The sequence below is a fragment of the Lissotriton vulgaris genome, chromosome 5, assembly GCF_964263255.1.
Source record: "Lissotriton vulgaris chromosome 5, aLisVul1.2, whole genome shotgun sequence".
Taxonomy (NCBI): Eukaryota; Metazoa; Chordata; class Amphibia; order Caudata; family Salamandridae; genus Lissotriton; species Lissotriton vulgaris.
This window is the reverse complement of record NC_141693.1, coordinates 1184943942-1184961372: the sequence shown is the minus strand read 5'-3', so window position 1 is coordinate 1184961372 and position 17431 is coordinate 1184943942. Positions and strand designations below refer to the sequence as shown.

Here is a 17431-nt window from a genome sequence, read left to right as displayed (position 1 = left end):
CACCTCTACAAGGGCTGTCTCCGTGCTATAATTAGCACGGAAGCCAGATTGGGAGTCATGCAGCAGTTTGTTATTCTCAATGAAGGTGGTAAGAGTGTGCTGAACATGTTTCTCCACCACCTTCGCCAGAGCAGGGAGGAGGGAGATCGGTCTATAGTTAGCCAGCTGCAAGGGGTCTAGCAAAGGCTTTTTGATCAGCAGCAGAATAAGTGCGTGTTTCCATTGGCGAGGGACCACCCCAGAGCTCAATGACAGATTAAGAAAGGGGTTCAGCAAGCTGTTTACAGCTGAAGCCACCTTGCCCAGGCATTTCGCTGGACAGGCATCCAAAGGGGAGCCAGATTGCAATCGGGATAGTAACTCAAGCGATGTTTCAAAGGATAGCTGGGGAAAAACCGATAGTGTGGGCCCGGGCTCTGCCTCTAAGGATGATTCCAACTTCAACTTACACCCTGAGGCAGCAGGATCCATTGAAGGATCCACCGAAGAGAAGGAGTCCTGAATCTTTATGATTTTAGCCACAAAAAAGTCTGCAAGCTGCCTAATCCACTCTTCCGTATGCGAGTGTGTACGGGCGCCTGCGACAGGATCAACAAACTCCTTCACAATTCTGAACAATTCCCGACTCATGTTATCGGCTTGGTCTATTCTATGCTCGAGATAATTCTTTTTAGCTTCAGCAATCTGTTTATGGTATAGCTTTATGACATCACAGTACTTAGTTTTCTCCACAAGATCGTACTTGCGCCGCCAGAGTCTTTCCGCCTTTTTACAATCTTGGCGCATTTTTCGTAGTGTGGAGGTAAACCAAGGAGCGGAGTCATGGTGGGGGGCTATTCTAGCTGACTTCAGTGGGACCAGCTCCTCAAATCTTGCCTGCAACCAGTTCTGGACCAAAGTTAGGTCGGCTTCTAGGTTCCCTGTCAGTTCACAAGAATGTTGACAAAGAGCGTCGGAGAGCATGTCTGCTGTCACTAGGTGAAAAGCTCTAGATTGTCGAGTCCCGTCCTTCTGTATCCTTGTCCTTACCCACACATCTGGTGCTGGACAGTTCTTTCATCTTCCTTGTCAAGACTTCAAATTGCATTAGGGTGACAGGTCCCTCTGTGTGTGCATGAGGCAAAGCTGTTTCAAGTGTAGGTGGAGCTGGGTACAGCCCCTCCCCAATCATCTTGCGACCTAACTCCACCTTTATGTGTTTTCAAATACACAAATCTAAGGAGAATGTAGTCTGGAAGACCCAGCAAATCCCAGCAGCAGAGCCATTCAGTCATGTGACCCAGGATACTAGCAGAAGGCACAGGTGGTTGGGACAAGGAAAGGCCAACTTTCTAAAAGTTGCATTATCAGAATTTCAAATTGAAAACTGACTTTACCTTTAAAAAAGATTTTGAATGACAAAGCATTTGAGTGTAAACAACATATCTGGATCTTCTCCCCATCACAGGTTGTCACTTTTTGAATATGATAAGGTAATCCAGTGATAGTCAATGAGAGAGATAGGCTTTACAACAATGAAAAAACTACTTTAGTAGTTTTTCACTGCCAGAACATGTAAAGCGTTAGCTAGACATCTCCTACTTTTTAAATACAATGCACCCTGCCCTATGAGTCTTTAGGGCCTAGCTCAGGGGTGACTTATAATTGTTAAAATGAAAGGTTTAGGCCTGGCAAAAGGTTTACTTTACCAGGTCAAAAAGGCAATTTATAGCTGCACTACAGGCTACAGTGAGAGACCTGATACATGTATAAAAAGCTACTTTAGTGGGTTTTATCTAACTGAACAATAAATAAATATTTTCGATTTAAAAGTTCAATTTCAATTACTTTAGTGAGTGGTACAAAGAGTGTTGCAGGCCCTCTGGTAGCATTTAATTTACAGGCCCTGGACACAGGTAGTATCATTTATTAGGGACTTACAAGTAAAGTAAATGTGACGATTTAACATGTTTGAAGGAGAGATGCACATGGCAAAACGTTTCGAAGAATGTCACACAAACGATGTCAGGTCTAACACCTACCATAACCTAATCAGTGAACATCTTGGGCTACAGAAAATAGCTAAGGAGCAGAAGCAATTTAAGTTTAGGAACCAGGTAAATTCAACTTTCATTCAGCTGCATATTATTCATTTTCTGGAGCACACTCAGGGACTTATTTGCAAGCCCTGTGCTCCACCGTATCGTCAGTTTTTGTGATGTTCCGGTGGTGTATGGGGCTTAGCCACATCGACATGGCCACGTAAAGCCACCCTGTGTGGCTTACCATGGCCTTTTAGCTTTGGAGTGAGGCAACGCTGCACAAGTCACTGCGTTGCCTCACACTGCATCGGGGAGGCATGCCATGGGAGTTGCAGTGGGTGTTACCATGCAACGCCCAAAGGTTTTGAAACATTCCCAGATTTACAACAAGCCGTAAATCTGGGTATGCATTAAAACCATGTACTTTCCCAGTGGTGGCGTAATGAGTAGTATTAACAGGATTTCTTCTGGTTTGTTGCTCTTTCCATGTGTGCTGCGCTCTTCAGTACACATCGTAAGAAGAAAACACCTCCAATTATTGTTTTTCTGCATGAAGGTGTCCCGTCTAGCACAAAAACAATCATGCCAAAAACACATACACCCTTGTACCATGGTGCAAGAGTGACTGTGTTGGTGCACGACTGCTAATTGTGCGCCGATGCTGGCTGAAAGGACAGCAATGCACCATATCTTGTAAATACGCTGAATTCCTGCCCTCTTGAATTGGCGTAGGGCAGCACAGGAAAATAAATTGCTGTGCTGCCCTTCGCCAAGTCTTTGTAAATTTGCCCCAGAACACTTTGGCCAGCTCTCCCCATAGAACGTGGGTGTCAAGAAAATGTCCTTTCATTCTTTCTTTCGGTACGAAACTGAAAACTTTTTATTCAGTACGTGACAATTTAACTCATGTATCAGCACCTTCAGCCCATACCTAATGTGTCAGTATCGATATGGTTCTAATAGCTTACTTTCCCCATGCGCTTCCGTTTCTAGATCACGCAGCATCATGTTACCCGTTTCTGAACTCCTTTATGGCTACCCTTCTCTCATCCTTTGTCAATTGCAGCTCTTTATTGCTTTGCAAAGAGAATTCTGCTTCTCTACTGTTGTATTTATGGAAAGCACAACAGCACTCTTGTTTGGTGGGAATGAAACTACAGAAGAAATCAAAATGAATCACATAAATAAACAGTTGAACATTTCAGAAGGTACTTCAGATGACAGCGACTCCAGCTGCAATACAGTGGTGTAAGTTTAAGGGAAGATGAAAGTATGTAATTCATGTCAGCAACAGGGACAGAAAACAAACAAAACTGCAGCTCTACCTACCGCTCTCTGGTGTGGTATAATAGGGGGGTGTACCTGTAAAAAGCACAAAATAACAGGTTTACGTTTAAAATGATCACGAGTCATCATTTAGCGTGTTCATGTTTATTAATCCTCTCCCAGGACTTGCCAACCCCTCTCTGGGAATACTGGCTCTAAATACAGTGCACTCCAGCCATGGGTCAGCTTATCTACTGCTCCCAATCCCAAAGGCTTTCAACTACTGCCATGTGCTCCACCTGAGAACTCAAACTGATAGGCTGCATCTTGACCTTAAATCGAAAAAGGCAAAGTAGACCCTTACATCTTCTTTCCCATTAAAGGTTTACATGAACTTTAAGTGGTCGTGTTATTCACTGCTTCTGGGACGTGGGGTCTGTGGTACATTTGACGGAAAGATTGATGTGGGTGAAAGCATATCAGGTTCTCTCCTGAAAATCTTCATAATGCAGAGTTTATGCACGAGATTTTGCGACTTTTCCTTATCAGCATGCTTTTTTTTGAAGGAGGATCAAAAGGACCCTTAAGGCAAAGAGGAGATGTCCTGCCTCTGAGACAGCAGTGACCTGACATTTTCATTTGTTTTAGCGGGTATACACTTCCCCTGAGAATTTGCAGAGAGGGGGCATAAAATGCCATTGGGATTGAGAACCCCTGCCCTGCTTTAAAGAGTAAGCGCAAGAGCTCTGACAAAAACCTGTGGGACGTCTGCTCCACCAACCTGAAGTCCTAGGGGCAGATTTACAAGTCCCTTGCTCCACTTTTGCGTCATTTTCCCCATGTAAATAATGACGCAAAAATGGGGCAACGGGCTTGTAAATCTGCCCCCTAGTGTCCCGTTGGAAGAGGGGGGACTGAGGGGTTTCTGATGGCAGTCTCAGCTGGCTTCGCTGGCACAAACATATGACTTGGCAGCCGCCTGCACCTGACGGCCAGGGCAGAGCAGTGAATTCCCACTCTGTTTAAGGTGGGACAACTGTGGGTGATTTATCTGCATGGGACCTCCACATAAGTGGACTTGAGAAAGAGCGGAGAAAAAGATCCCCTTTGCACAGATGGAATATTTCTTGTGTATGAGGCACATATCTTTTCAGTTTTGGAGAACATATGTCTGGTGCAGCAACGGATGCACTGTTGGCAAACAAAACTCTGACAGGCCAGTAACAATCCCTAAATATGGCAGCAGGTGCTGTACTGAGGGCATGGGTCTGAGGTGAGGGCCTCCAGTGATCGGGCGCACTAGCAGCCACCCCACCCGCTGCACTCTAGTCAATACGACGAGTCTTCTCCTCAGAGAAGACTCTGTTTGGAACTTTATGCTCCTGCTTATTATGGAAGTTAAAAAAGGAATTATGAGTCGCAATAAGACATTGCCATTGCCACTAACTCAATCTTTCTGTTTAATATGTTTTGTTTTATGCACCACTAATATACAGAATGATATTAAAAAGGAAACAGATATCGCAACACAAATGGGCGAAAAAGAAATTTGAGATTATTCCCTGCATGAAATCAAATCATGCACTTTATTAACTTGGTTTCAAATCACTTCGTACTTTCACACAATGCCTATTATTGCATTTTACTTTTCTGTTGAAAAATCAGACACAAATGTGCTAAGAACATTAATTGAGTTTGGACCATCAAATGTATTCCATCAAAGACAACCACATTCCCATCAGCATGTGAGACTAAGTTAATAGAAGTGCCAAAAAATATGTATAGAAATGACACAGTATGTATTGAGAACGTCTAATAAATGTTTCGTTTTCAAAAAGTATTTTAAAAAAGTAACTAAAAGAGCCACCCAACATGCATACTTCAAAAGAAAAAATGACTTCACAAAACAAAGTAGAGTAAGAGAGCAAGAGCAGAAAAGACAATCCTACTTCATTTTATAGAATTCTTCAAAACAGTCCAATATATACCCACATTGATGGAAAGTTACCCAATAGTAAGGGTCTCCCGTAGATACTAGATTTGCCTGTTTGTTCAACCAAGGTTCTACTTTCCAAAGCCTTAGAATTATATTCTGTGCTGCGATCAACGCTCTAAAAACAAAGTTATCTTCATGAGAGATTCTTTGATAGACTATCTTTGACCTTTTTGAAAGCAACCCTCCATAAGGTTGACCTAGGTGAAGATTTCATCAGAATGACAATGGCCTTTTACTCAAATCCTCAAGCATCAGTTAAAGTTAATGGCTCTCATTCCAACCCTTTTAATTTCAAACTTGATACGCGAAAAGGATGCCTATAGTCCCTTCTCCTGTTTTTCCTAATGATAGAACCACTCCTCACTTCCTTAAGATAAAACAATAACATCCTGAGATCCCCTTTCCCTCTGGAGTTATAAAAGGTGGTGCCTTGGTCTGTGAATATTCCATTCTTACCTGGAGGATGGTAAAGTATATGGAGTTGTTGGGAGTGGTTATCTGAGGATTTTACGGAAATCCCTAGGTATTCAAAAGAATCCAGGGGTTCGGAATGAAATTTCGATATGGTGATGTCGGATCGATGTACGCAGGTAATGACTCCGCCCTTTTTTTTTAGGTCTGTCTTGTCTTATGATGTTGTAATTTGGGGGGATTGGAAGGTCTAGGCATGGAGAGGATGATTCATTGAGCCAAGTTTCCGTGAGGATGGTTATGTCCGTTTTTAGCTTTAGAATGAGGTCAGCGATGTCAGAGGCGTGTTTTAGGACTGAGCGGCAGATGAGTAGGAGGGAGGAGATCTTGTGTGAGGCATTCACTGAAGAAGGCTCGTGATTTTCGGAGAGTAGTGGGTATTGTTTGAAGGTTATTTGGGTTTATCATTCAGTGATTCAGTTGGGATGTTCTGTTTGGATTCATGGGGACTGGGAGAATAGAAAATTCTTCCTTATTTGTGATGGGGCAATTAGGAGTTTCGTAGAGAGGTAGTAAGGTTTGGAATTCCAAGTCCATTAAGAAGTTGGGGAGTTTGAGTGTACGTAAATGTTGATTAGTCAGAGGCAGTGGGATAGTGTTTATCACGTTGATGGCTGCAGCTAGAGAGTTTTGAAGACAAGTGAGTTTAGAGAGAGAGTTTCCTGCGAGTTGTAAGATGTTTCTGATTTCTAGGATATTGTTTTGTAGGTTCTGGGAAGTGAGGTTATTATGGGTTTGGAGTGAGTCCAGCTCAGACTGGTAAGCATGTGAGACTTCCTTCTCAGGTAGTAAGGCAGTCTTTTGAGTAGAAGGGCAGTCCTCTGGCAGCAGAGCTGTTCTTCTTCTGTAACTTCCAAGGATCCAGGAGTGTTTTAAGAGTTTCTCCCGATAATAAATATATATAACTGATGACTGCCTTTGTGTGAGTGTATCCTTGTCCTTCCCCACACATCTGGTGCTTGACAGTTCTTTCATCTTCCTTGTCAAGGCTTCAAATTATCTGAGGGTGACAGGTTCCTCTGTGTGTGCATGAGGCAAAGCCGTTTCAAGTATGGGTGGAGCTGGGTACAGCCCCTGCCCAATCATCTTGCCACCTAACTCCACCTTTATGTTTTTTTCTAATTCACAAATCTAAGGAGAATGTAGTCTGGAGGACCCAGCAAATTCCAGCAGCAGAGCCATTCAGTCATGTGACTCAGGATACTGGCCGAAGGCACAGGTTGTTGGGACAAGGAAAGGCTGACTTTCGAAAAAGTGCATTATAAGAATTTCAACTTGAAAACTGACTTTACCCTTAAAAAAGATTTTGAATGACAAAGCATTTGAGTATAAACAACATATATGGATCTGCTCCCCATCACAGGTTATCACTTTCTAAATATCATAAGGTAAACCAGTGATAGCCAATGAGAGAGATGGGCTTTACAACAATGAAAAAACAACCTTTAGTAGTTTTTCACTGCCAGGACATGTAAAAAGTTAGCTAGACACCTCCTACTTTTTTAATGCAATGCACCCTGCCCTATGAGTCTTTAGGGCCTAGCTTAGGGGTGACTTATAATTGTTAAAATGAAAGGTTTAGGCCTGGCAAAAGGTTTACTTTACCAGCTCAAAAAGTCAATTAATAGCTGCACTACAGGCTACAGTGAGAGACCTGATACATGTATAAAAAGCTACTTTAGTTAACTTCAATTTCAATTACTTTATTGGGTGGCACAAAGAGTGTTGCAGGCCCTCTGGTAGCATTTAATTTACAGGACCTGGACACAGGTAGTATATTTTATTAGGGACTTAAAAGTAAATTAAATGTGACGATTAGGTGCTGTCCAATTTTAACATGTTTGAAGGAGAGATGCACATGTCAAAACGTTTCGAAGAATGTCACACGAACGATGTCAGGTCTAACACCTACCATAGCCTAATCAGTGAAAATCTTTGGCTACAGAAAATAGCTAAGGAGCAGACACAATTTAAGTTTAGGAACCAGGAAATTCAACTTTCATTCAGCTGAATATTATTCATTTTCTGGTGCACGCTCAGGGACTTTTTTGCAAGCCCTATGCTCCACCGTATTGTCACTTTTTGTGATGTTCCGGTGGTGTATGGGGCTTAGCCACATCGACATGGCCACATAAAGCCACACTGTGTGTCTTACCATGGCCTTTTAGCTTTGGAGTGAGGCAACGCAGCACAAGTCGCTGCGTTGCCTCACACTGCATCGGGGAGGCATGCCATGGGAGTTGCAGTGGGTTTTACCATGCAATGCCCATATGTTGGCATAAATCTGGGTATGCATTAAAACCATGTACTTTCCCAGTGGTGGCGTAATGAGTAGTATTAACAGGATTTCTCCTAGTTTTTTCCTCTTTCCATGTGTGCTGCACTCTTCAGCACACATCGAAAGAGGAAAACACCTCCAATTATTGTTTTTGTGCATGAAGGTGTCCCTTCTAGCACAAAAACAATCATGCCAAAAACACATACACCCTTGCACCATGGTGCAAGAGTGCCTGTGTTGGTGCACGGCTGCTAATTGTGCGCCGGTGCTGGCTGAAAGGACAGCAATGCACCATATCTTGTAAATACTGTGAATTCCTGCCCTCTTGAATTGGCGTAGGGCAGTGCAGCAAAATGAATTGCTATGCTGCCCTTAGCCAATTCTTTGTAAATTTGCCTCTGAACACTTTGGCCAGCTCTTTCCCGTAGAACGTGGGTGTCAAGAAAATATCCTTTCATTCGGTACAAAACTGAAAACTTTTCTTTTCATTCAGTACTTGACAATCACACTCATGTATCAGCACCTTCAACCCATACCTAATGTGTCAGTATCTCTATGGTTCTATTAGCTTACTTTCCCTATGCGCTTCAGTTTCTAGATCACGCAGCATCTTGTTACCCATTTCTGAACTCCTTTATGGCTACCCTTCTCTCCACCTTTGTCAATTGCAGCTCTTTATTGCTTTGCAAAGAGAATTCTGCTTCTCTACAGTTGTATTTATGGAAAGCACAACAGCACTCTTGTTTGGTGGAAATGAAACTACAGAAGCAATCAAAATGAATCACATAAATAAAGAGTTGAACATTTCAGAAGGTACTTCAGATGACAGTGACTCCTGCTGCAATACAGTGGTGTAAATGTAAGGGAAGATGAAAGTATGTAAATCATGTCAGCAATAGGGACAGAAAACAAACAAAACTGCAGTTCTACCTACCGCTCTCTGGTGTGGTATAATAGAGGGGTGTACCTGTAAAAAGCACAAAATAACAGGTTTACGTGTAAAATGATCACAAGTCATCATTTAGCATGTTCATGTTTATTAATCCTCTCCCATGACTTGCCAACCCCTCTCTGGGAATACTGGCTCTAAATACAGTGCACTCCAGCCATGGGTCAGCCTATCTACTGCTCCCAAAGGCTTTCAACTACTGCCATGTGCTCTACCTGAGATCTCAAACTGATAGGCTGCATCATGGCCTACCTTAAATAGAAAAGGGCAAAGTAGACCTTTCTATCTTCTTTCCCATTAAAGGAATTCTGATGTTTACATGAACATTAAGTGGTCGTGTTATATAACTGCTTCTGGGACGTGCAGTTTGTGGTACATTTGAGGGAAAGATTGCTGTGGGTGAAAGCATATCAGGTTCTCTCAAGAGAATCTTCATAATGCAGAGTTTATGCATGATACTTTGCGACTTTTCCTTATCAGTATGCTTTTTTTTCGAAGAAGGATCAAAAGGACCCTTAAGGCAAAAGAGCGGATGTACTGCCTCTGTGACAGCAGTGACCTGACATTTTCATTGGTTTTAGCGGGTATACACTTCCCCTTAGAATTGGCAGAGAGGGGCCATAAAATGCCATTGGGATTGAAAACCCCTGCCCTGTGTTAAAGACTAAGCGCGAGAGCTCTGACAAAAATTTGTGTTACTTCTGCCCCGCTAACCTGCAGTCCTAGTGTCCCGTTGGAAGAGGGGGGACTGAGCGGTGTCTGATGGCAGTCTCAGTTGGCTTCACCGGCAGAAACCTGTGACTTGGCAGCCGCCTGCACCTGACGGCCAGGTCATAGCAGTGAATTCCCACTCTGTTTAAGGTGGGACAACTGTGGGGGATTTATCTGCATGGGACCTCCACGTAAGTGGACTTGCGAAAGAGCGGAGAAAAAGGTCCCTTGTGCACAGATGGAATATTTCTTGTGTATCAGGCACATTTCAATTTCAGCTTTGCAGAACATATGTCTGCTGCAGCAACAGATGCACTGTGGGCAAACAAAACCCTGACAGGCCAGTAACAATCCCTAAATATGGCAGCAGGTGATTCACTGAGGGCATGGAGCTGAGGTGAGGGCCTCCAGTGAGCGGGCGCCTGCAGCCACCCCACCCGCTGCACTCTAGTCAATACGCTGAGTCTTCTCCTCAGAGCAGACTCTGTTTAGTACTTAATGCTCCTGCTTATTATGGAATGTAAGAAAGGAATTATGAGTCGCAATAAGACATTGCCATTGCCACTCACTCATTATTTCTGTTTAATATGTTTTGTTTGTGTGAGTGTATCCTTGTACTTCCCCACACATCTGGTGCTGGACAGTTCTTTCATCTTCCTTGTCAAGGCTTCAAATTGTCTGAGGGTGACAGGTTCCTCTGTGTGTGCATGAGGCAAAGCCGTTTCAAGTGTAGGTGGAGATGGGTACAGCCCCTCCCCAATCATCTTTTCACCTTTATGTTTTTTTTTAATACACAAATCTAAGGAGAATGTAGTCTGGAAGACTCAGCAAATGCCTGCAGCAGAGCCATTCAGTCATGTGACCCAGGATACTTGCAGAATGCACAGGTGGTTGGGACAAGGAAAGGACGACTTTCTAAAAGTTGCATGATCAGAATTTCAACTATAAAACTGACTTTACCCTTAAAAAAGATTTTGAATGACAAAGCATTTAAGTGTAAACATCATATCTGGTTCTGCTCCCCATCACAGGTTATCACTTTCTAAATATCATAAGGTAAACCAGTGATAGTCAATGAGAGAGATAGGCTTTACAACAATGAAAAAAGAACCTTAGTTGTTTTTCACTGCCAGGACATGTAAAACGTTAGCTAGACACCTCCTACGTTTTTAATGCAATGCACCCTGCCCTATGAGTCTTTAGGGCCTAGCGTAGGGGTGACCTATAATTATGAAAGGTTTAGGCCTGGCAAAAGGTTTACTTTACCAGGTCAAAAAGGCAATTTATAGCTGCACTACAGGCTACATTGAGAGACCTGATACATGTATAAATAGCTACTTTAGTTAATTTCAATTTCAATTACATTAGTTGGTGGCACAAAGAGTTTTTCAGGCCCTCTGATAGCATTTAATTTACAGGCCCTGGATACAGGTAGTATTATTTATTAGGGACTTACAAGTAAATTAAATGTGACGATTAGGTGTTGTCCAATTTTACCATGTTTGAAGGAGAGATGCACATGCACTTTAGCAGTGGAAAAAGAAGAGGATTAACGCAAAACGTTTTAAAGAATGTCGCACGAACGATGTCAGGTCTAACACCTACCATAGCATAATCAATGAAAATCTTTGGCTACAGAAAATAACTAAGGAGCAGAATCAATTTAAGTTTAGGAACCAGGAAATTCAACTTTCATTCAGCTGAATATTATTCATTTTCTGGTGCACACTCAGGGACTTATTTGCAAGCCCTGTGCTCTACCGAATTGTCACTTTTTGTGATGTTCCGGTTGTGTATGGGGCTTAGCCACATCGACATGGCCACGTAAAGCCACCCTATGTGGCTTACCATGGCCTTTTAGCTTTGGAGTGAGGCAACGCTGCACAAGTCACTGCGTTGCCTCACACTGCATCGGGGAGGCATGCCATGGGAGTTGCAGTGGGTGTTACCATGCAACGCCCATAGGTTTTGAAACATTCCCAAATTTACAACATGGCGTAAATCTGGGTATGCATTAAAACCATGTACTTTCCCAGTGGTGGCGTAATGAGTAGTAATAACAGGATTTCTCCTAGTTTTTTACTCTTTTCATGTGTGCTGCGCTCTTCAGCACACATCGAAAGGGGAAAACACCTCCAATTATTGTTTTTGTGCATGAAGGTGTCCCTTCTAGCACAAAAACAATCATGCCAAAAACACATACACCCTTGTACCATGGTGCAAGAGTGACTGTGTTGGTGCACGACTGCTAATTGTGCACCGATGCTGGCTGAAAGGACAGCAATGCACCATATCTTGTAAATACGCTGAATTCCTGCCCTCTTAAATTGGCGTAGGGCAGCACAGCAAAATTAATTTCTGTGCTGCACTTCGCCAAATTCTTTGTAAATTTTCCCCTGAACACTTTGGCCAGCTCTTCCCATAGAACGTGGGTGTCAAGAAAATGTCCTTTCATTCTTTCATTCGGTACAAAACTGAAAACTTTTCTTTTCATTCAATAAGTGAAAATCTAACTCATGTATCAGCACCTTCAACCCATACCTAATGTGTCAGTATCCATATGGTTCTAATAGCTTATTTTCCCCATGCGCTTCCGTTTCTAGATCACTCAGCATCTTGTTACTCGTTTCTGAACTCCTTTATGGCTACCCTTCTCTCCACCTTTGTCAATTGCAGCTCTTCATTGCTTTGCAAAGAGAATTCTGTTTCTCTACAGTTGTATTTATGGAAAGCACAACAGCACTCTTGTTTGGTGGGAATGAAACTACAGAAGAAATCAAAATGATTCACATAAATAAACAGTTGAACATTTCAGAAGGTACTTCAGATGACAGCGACTCCAGCTGCAATACAGTGGTGTAAGTTTAAGGGAAGATGAAAGTATGTAATTCATGTCAGCAATAGGGACAGAAAACAAACAAAAATACAGTTCTACCTACCGCCCTCTGGTGTGGTATAATAGGGGGTTGTACCTGTAAAAAGCACAAAATAACAGGTTTACTTTAAAATGATCACGAGTCATAATTTAGCGTGTTCATGTTTATTAATCCTCTGCCAGGACTTGTCAACCCCTCTCTGGGAATACTGGCTCTAAATACAGTGCACTCCAGCCATGGGTCAGCTTATCTATTGCTCCCAAAGGCTTTCAACTACTGCCATGTGCTCCACCTGAGAACTCAAACTGATAGGCTGCATCTTGACCTTAAATCGAAAAAGGCAAAGTAGACCCTTACATCTTCTTTCCCATTAAAGGTATTCTGATGTTTACATGAACTTTAAGTGGTCGTGTTATGCCCCTGCTTCTGGGACGTGGGGTTTGTGGTACATTTGAGGGAAAGATTGCTGTGGGTGAAAGCATATCAGGTTCTCTCCAGAGAATCTTCATAATGCAGAGTTTATGCATGATACTTTGCGACATTCCTTATCAGTATCCTTTTGCTTCAAAAGAGGATCAAAAGGACCCTTAATGCAAAGAGGAGATGTTCTGCCTCTGAGACAGCAGTGACCTGACATTTTCATTGGTTTTAGCGGGTATACACTTCCCCTGAGAATTGGCAGAGAGGGGCCAAAAAATGCCATTGGGATTGAGAACCCCTGCCCTGCTTTAAAGAGTAAGCGCGAGAGCTCTGACAAAAACTTGAGGGACTTCTGCCCCGCCAACTTGCAGTCCTAGTGTCCCGTTGGTAGAGTGGGGACTGAGGGGTGTCTGATGGCAGTCTAAGCTGGCTTCATCGGCAGAAACCTGTGACTTGGCAGCCGCCTGCACCTGACGGCCAGGACAGAGCAGTGAATTCCCACTGTGTTTAAAGTGGGACAACTGTGGGGGATTTATCTGCATGGGACCGCCACATAAGTGGACTTGAGAAAGAGCGGAGAAAAAGCTCCCTTGTGCACAGATGGAATATTTCTTGTGAATCAGGCACTTCAATTTCAGCTTTGCAGAACATATGTCTGCGGCAGCAACGGATGCACTGTGGGCAAACAAAACCCTGAGAGGCCAGTAACAATCCCTAAATATGGCAGCAGGTGCTCCACTGAGGGCATGGGGTTGAGGTGAGGACCGCCAGTGATCGGGCGCACTGGCAGCCACCCCACCCGCTGCACTCTAGTGAATACGCAGAGTCTTCCCCTCGGAGCGGACTCTGTTTAGGACTTAATGCATCTGCTTATTATGGAATGTAAGAAAGGAATTATGAGTCGCAATAAGACATTGCCATTGCCACTCACTCATTCTTTCTGTTTAATATGTTTTGTTTTATGCACCACTGATATACAGAATGATATTAAATAGGAAACAGACATCGCAACACAAATGGGCGAAAATGAAATTTGAGAGAATTCCCTGCATGAAATCAAATCATGCACTTTATTATCTTGGTTTCAAATCACTTTGTACTTTTACACAATGCCTATTAGTTCACCTTACTTTTCTGTTGAAAAATAGGACACAAATGTGCTAAGAACATTAATTGAGTTTGGACCATCAAATGTATTCCATCAAAGACAACCACATTCTCATCAGCATGTGAGAATAAGTTAATAGAAGTGCCAAATAAATATGTATAGAAATGACACAGTATGCATTGAGAACGTCAAATAAATGTTTCGTTTTCAAAAAGGATTTTAAAAAAGTAACTAAAAGAGCCACCCAACATGCATACATCAAAAGAAAATTACTTCACAAAACAAAGTGGAGTAAGAGAGCAAGAGCAGAAAAGATAATCCTACTTCATTTTATAGAATTCTTCAAAACAGTTCAATATATACCCAAATTGATGGAAAGTTAACCAATGGTAAGGGTCTCCCGTAGATACTAGATTGGCCTGTTTGTTCAACCAAGGTTCTACTTTCCAAAGCCTTAGAATTAATTTCTGTGCTGCGATCAACACTCTAAAAGCAAAGTTATCTTCATGAGAGATTCCTTGATAGACTACCTTTGACCTTTCTGAAAGCAACCCTCCATAATTTTGACCTAGGTGAAGATTTCATCAGACTTACAACGGCCTTATACTCAAATCCTCAAGCATCAGTTAAAGTTAATGGCTCACTTACCTTCCCCTTTAATTTCAAACTTGATACGCGAAAAGGATACCTATAGTCCCTTCTCCTGTTTCTCCTAATGATAGAACCACTCCTCACTTCCTTAGGATGAAACAATAACATCCTGGGGATCCCTTTCCCTCTGAAGTTATAAAAGGTGGTGCCTTGGTCTGTGAATACTCCATTCTTACCTAGAGGATGGTAGAGTATATGGAGTTGTTGGGAGTGGTTATCTGAGGATTTTACAGAAATCTCTAGGTATTCACAAGAATCCAGGAGTTTGGAGTGAAATTTCGAGATGGTGATGTCGGATCGATGTATGCAGGGCATGCCTCCGCCCTTTTTATGAGGTCTGTCTTGTCTTATGGTGTTGTAATTTGGGGGGATTGGAAGGTCTAGGCATGGAGAGGATGATTCAATGAGCCAAGTTTCCGTGAGAATGGTTATGTCGATTTTTAGGTTTAGAATGAGGTCAGCGATGTCAGAGGCGTGTTTTAGGACTGAGCGGCAGATGAGTAGGAGGGAGGAGATCTTGTGTGAGGCATTCACTGAAGAAGGCTCGTGATTTTCGGAGAGTAGTGGGTATTGTTTGAAGGTTATTTGGGTTTATCATTCAGTGATTCAGTTGGGATGTTCTGTTTGGGTTCATGGGGACTGGGAGAATAGAAAATTCTTCCTTATTTGTGATGGGGCAATTAGGAGTTTCGTAGAGAGGTAGTAAGGTTTGGAATTCCAAGTCCATTAGGAAGTTGGGGAGTTTGAGTGTACGTAAATGTTGATTAGTCAGAGGCAGTGGGATAGTGTTTATCACGTTGATGGCTGCAGCTAGAGAGTTTTGAAGACAAGTGAGTTTAGAGAGAGAGTTTCCTGCGAGTTGTAAGATGTTTCTGATTTCTACGATAATGTTTTGTAGGTTCTGGGAATAGAGGTTAGTATGGGTTTTGAGTGAGTCTAGCTCAGACTGGTAAGCATGTGAGACTTCCTTCTCAGGTAGCAAGGCAGTCTTTTGAGTAGAAGGGCAGTCCTCTGGCAGCAGGGCAGTTCTTCTTCTGTAACTTCCACAGATCCAGGAGTGTTCTAAGAGTTTCTCCCAATATTAAATATATATAACTGGTGTCTGCCTTTGTGTGAGTGTATCCTTGTCCTTCCCCACACATCTGGTGCTGGACAGTTCTTTCATCTTCCTTGACAAGGCTTCAAATTGTCTGAGGGTGACAGGTTCCTCTGCATGTGCATGAGGCAATGTAGCGTTCTAATCTAGGACCCTGATCGATACTGTGACCTTATGCCCCTATTTGGCTATAAATCCATTTATTCCATATATTGGCATAACCTATCAAATGCAATATTCAGAAAATCGTCTCTGGCCTCACACGAACAGAGCCACATTTCAGAATCACTTTCTCTGCCACTTCCTTTGCAACCAATTAGTGCAATGACATAGCAGAAGTTACTATCTAAGATTCCTAGATTAACACTCCGAGTTCTTCAACAAGATAAAAACTCAGCAACCTGGAAATCCCCGCTTGCTATGTTTTGATTAGTAATAGAACTCTAATGAGCACTGATAGACGATCACTTCCTAGTGACATCTTTATTGACGTCTTATGTCCAAAAACTTACGTCAAACAAGGCACCTCTCAGGTATAAATATTACCAACGTTGCCTTAAGCAAACGCTGTCTCGTTGCTGAAGTTGCTGCTGTTATGCTGATGATACCATAGCTGCTATCGCTACTGCTATCGCTGCTAACGAGCGAACGATGGTGTGGTGAACTTAGGAGCTGAACAGCCGTCCCCCTGCAAGAGCCCAGCAGATGCAAGCTGCCCGCGGACGCTACCCCTCCTCCTCCTCCTCGACGCGCTGAGAGAGACGCTGTCTTTTCTCCTGCAGAGAAATCCAGCTCGGGCGTTTCCAGGCTACCCTTGCGGGTGACTGGGATATCGACCCCCTGAAGGAGATACCAGACCTCCATCATTCTATTCCAGAGGTATAGTGTTGACTAAACCCTTAGAGAGAATTCTTGAAGCAAACCTTGGCAAAACCAACTTAACTTAAAGCTACTTACTTACTCCCCTCCCAAGTATTAGGCTTAGGTCAGGTACACTGGGGTAGGCGTAGTTAGAAGCACCAGTTGAGTATTTTAGCCTAATGTATATATGAATTTATATATGTTCTATTCATTTTAAACCATTGTATGGCTAAGAAACCATATCAATGCTTTTACAGTATTCTTTCGCAATACTCATCTTACTGTACGTACTTTTTATAATAACAAGTCTTGCAATTGTGGCAATTCATTTCTCTTGTACGAGAAGAAAGACTGTTCAATAAATGTTACCCTTTATTGACAACGCCTGTCTCTCTATTCTCTACATATTGTGAAAGTAAACTGCACAACCACTGACTGAGTAAAATAACTGTCTATTGTTTCACACGACCCTAGAGATTGACTCTTATTTGAGGAGCAAAGTTGTCATGTTGCACGGTTGTTGGAAAACTGAATCCCTTCTTGTCTGTACCAGGGAAGCTGATCACTTCCTATTCAGACAAGAATGTTTCCAGTGACCTCTGAGCTAGTTGGTAACAAACCCAATTAAGTTTAGCATAGTCAGTGGAGGCCTGGAAGATCCTCACTTCTACGTCGATACTACTGTTTATGGTAATCCAATGCGCAGGGCCTATTGGGAAAAATAGGA

The 17431-nt window shown here is 42.7% G+C and overlaps 1 protein-coding gene across 1 annotated transcript in view; it reads right to left on the bottom strand.

Annotated features, from left to right (window-relative positions):
• The window catches only part of LOC147712229 (scavenger receptor cysteine-rich domain-containing protein DMBT1-like), a 1653398-nt gene that overhangs the window by 149764 nt on the left and 1486203 nt on the right, over window positions 1-17431 (bottom strand). Inside the window, exons 30-32 of the mRNA XM_086919604.1 lie at window positions 12632-12664; window positions 8967-8999; window positions 3351-3383 (exon numbers count right to left, since the gene is read on the bottom strand). Of these exons, the coding sequence (XP_086775730.1) occupies window positions 3351-3383; window positions 8967-8999; window positions 12632-12664 (99 nt within the window). The remainder of the gene's footprint in view (window positions 1-3350; window positions 3384-8966; window positions 9000-12631; window positions 12665-17431) is intronic.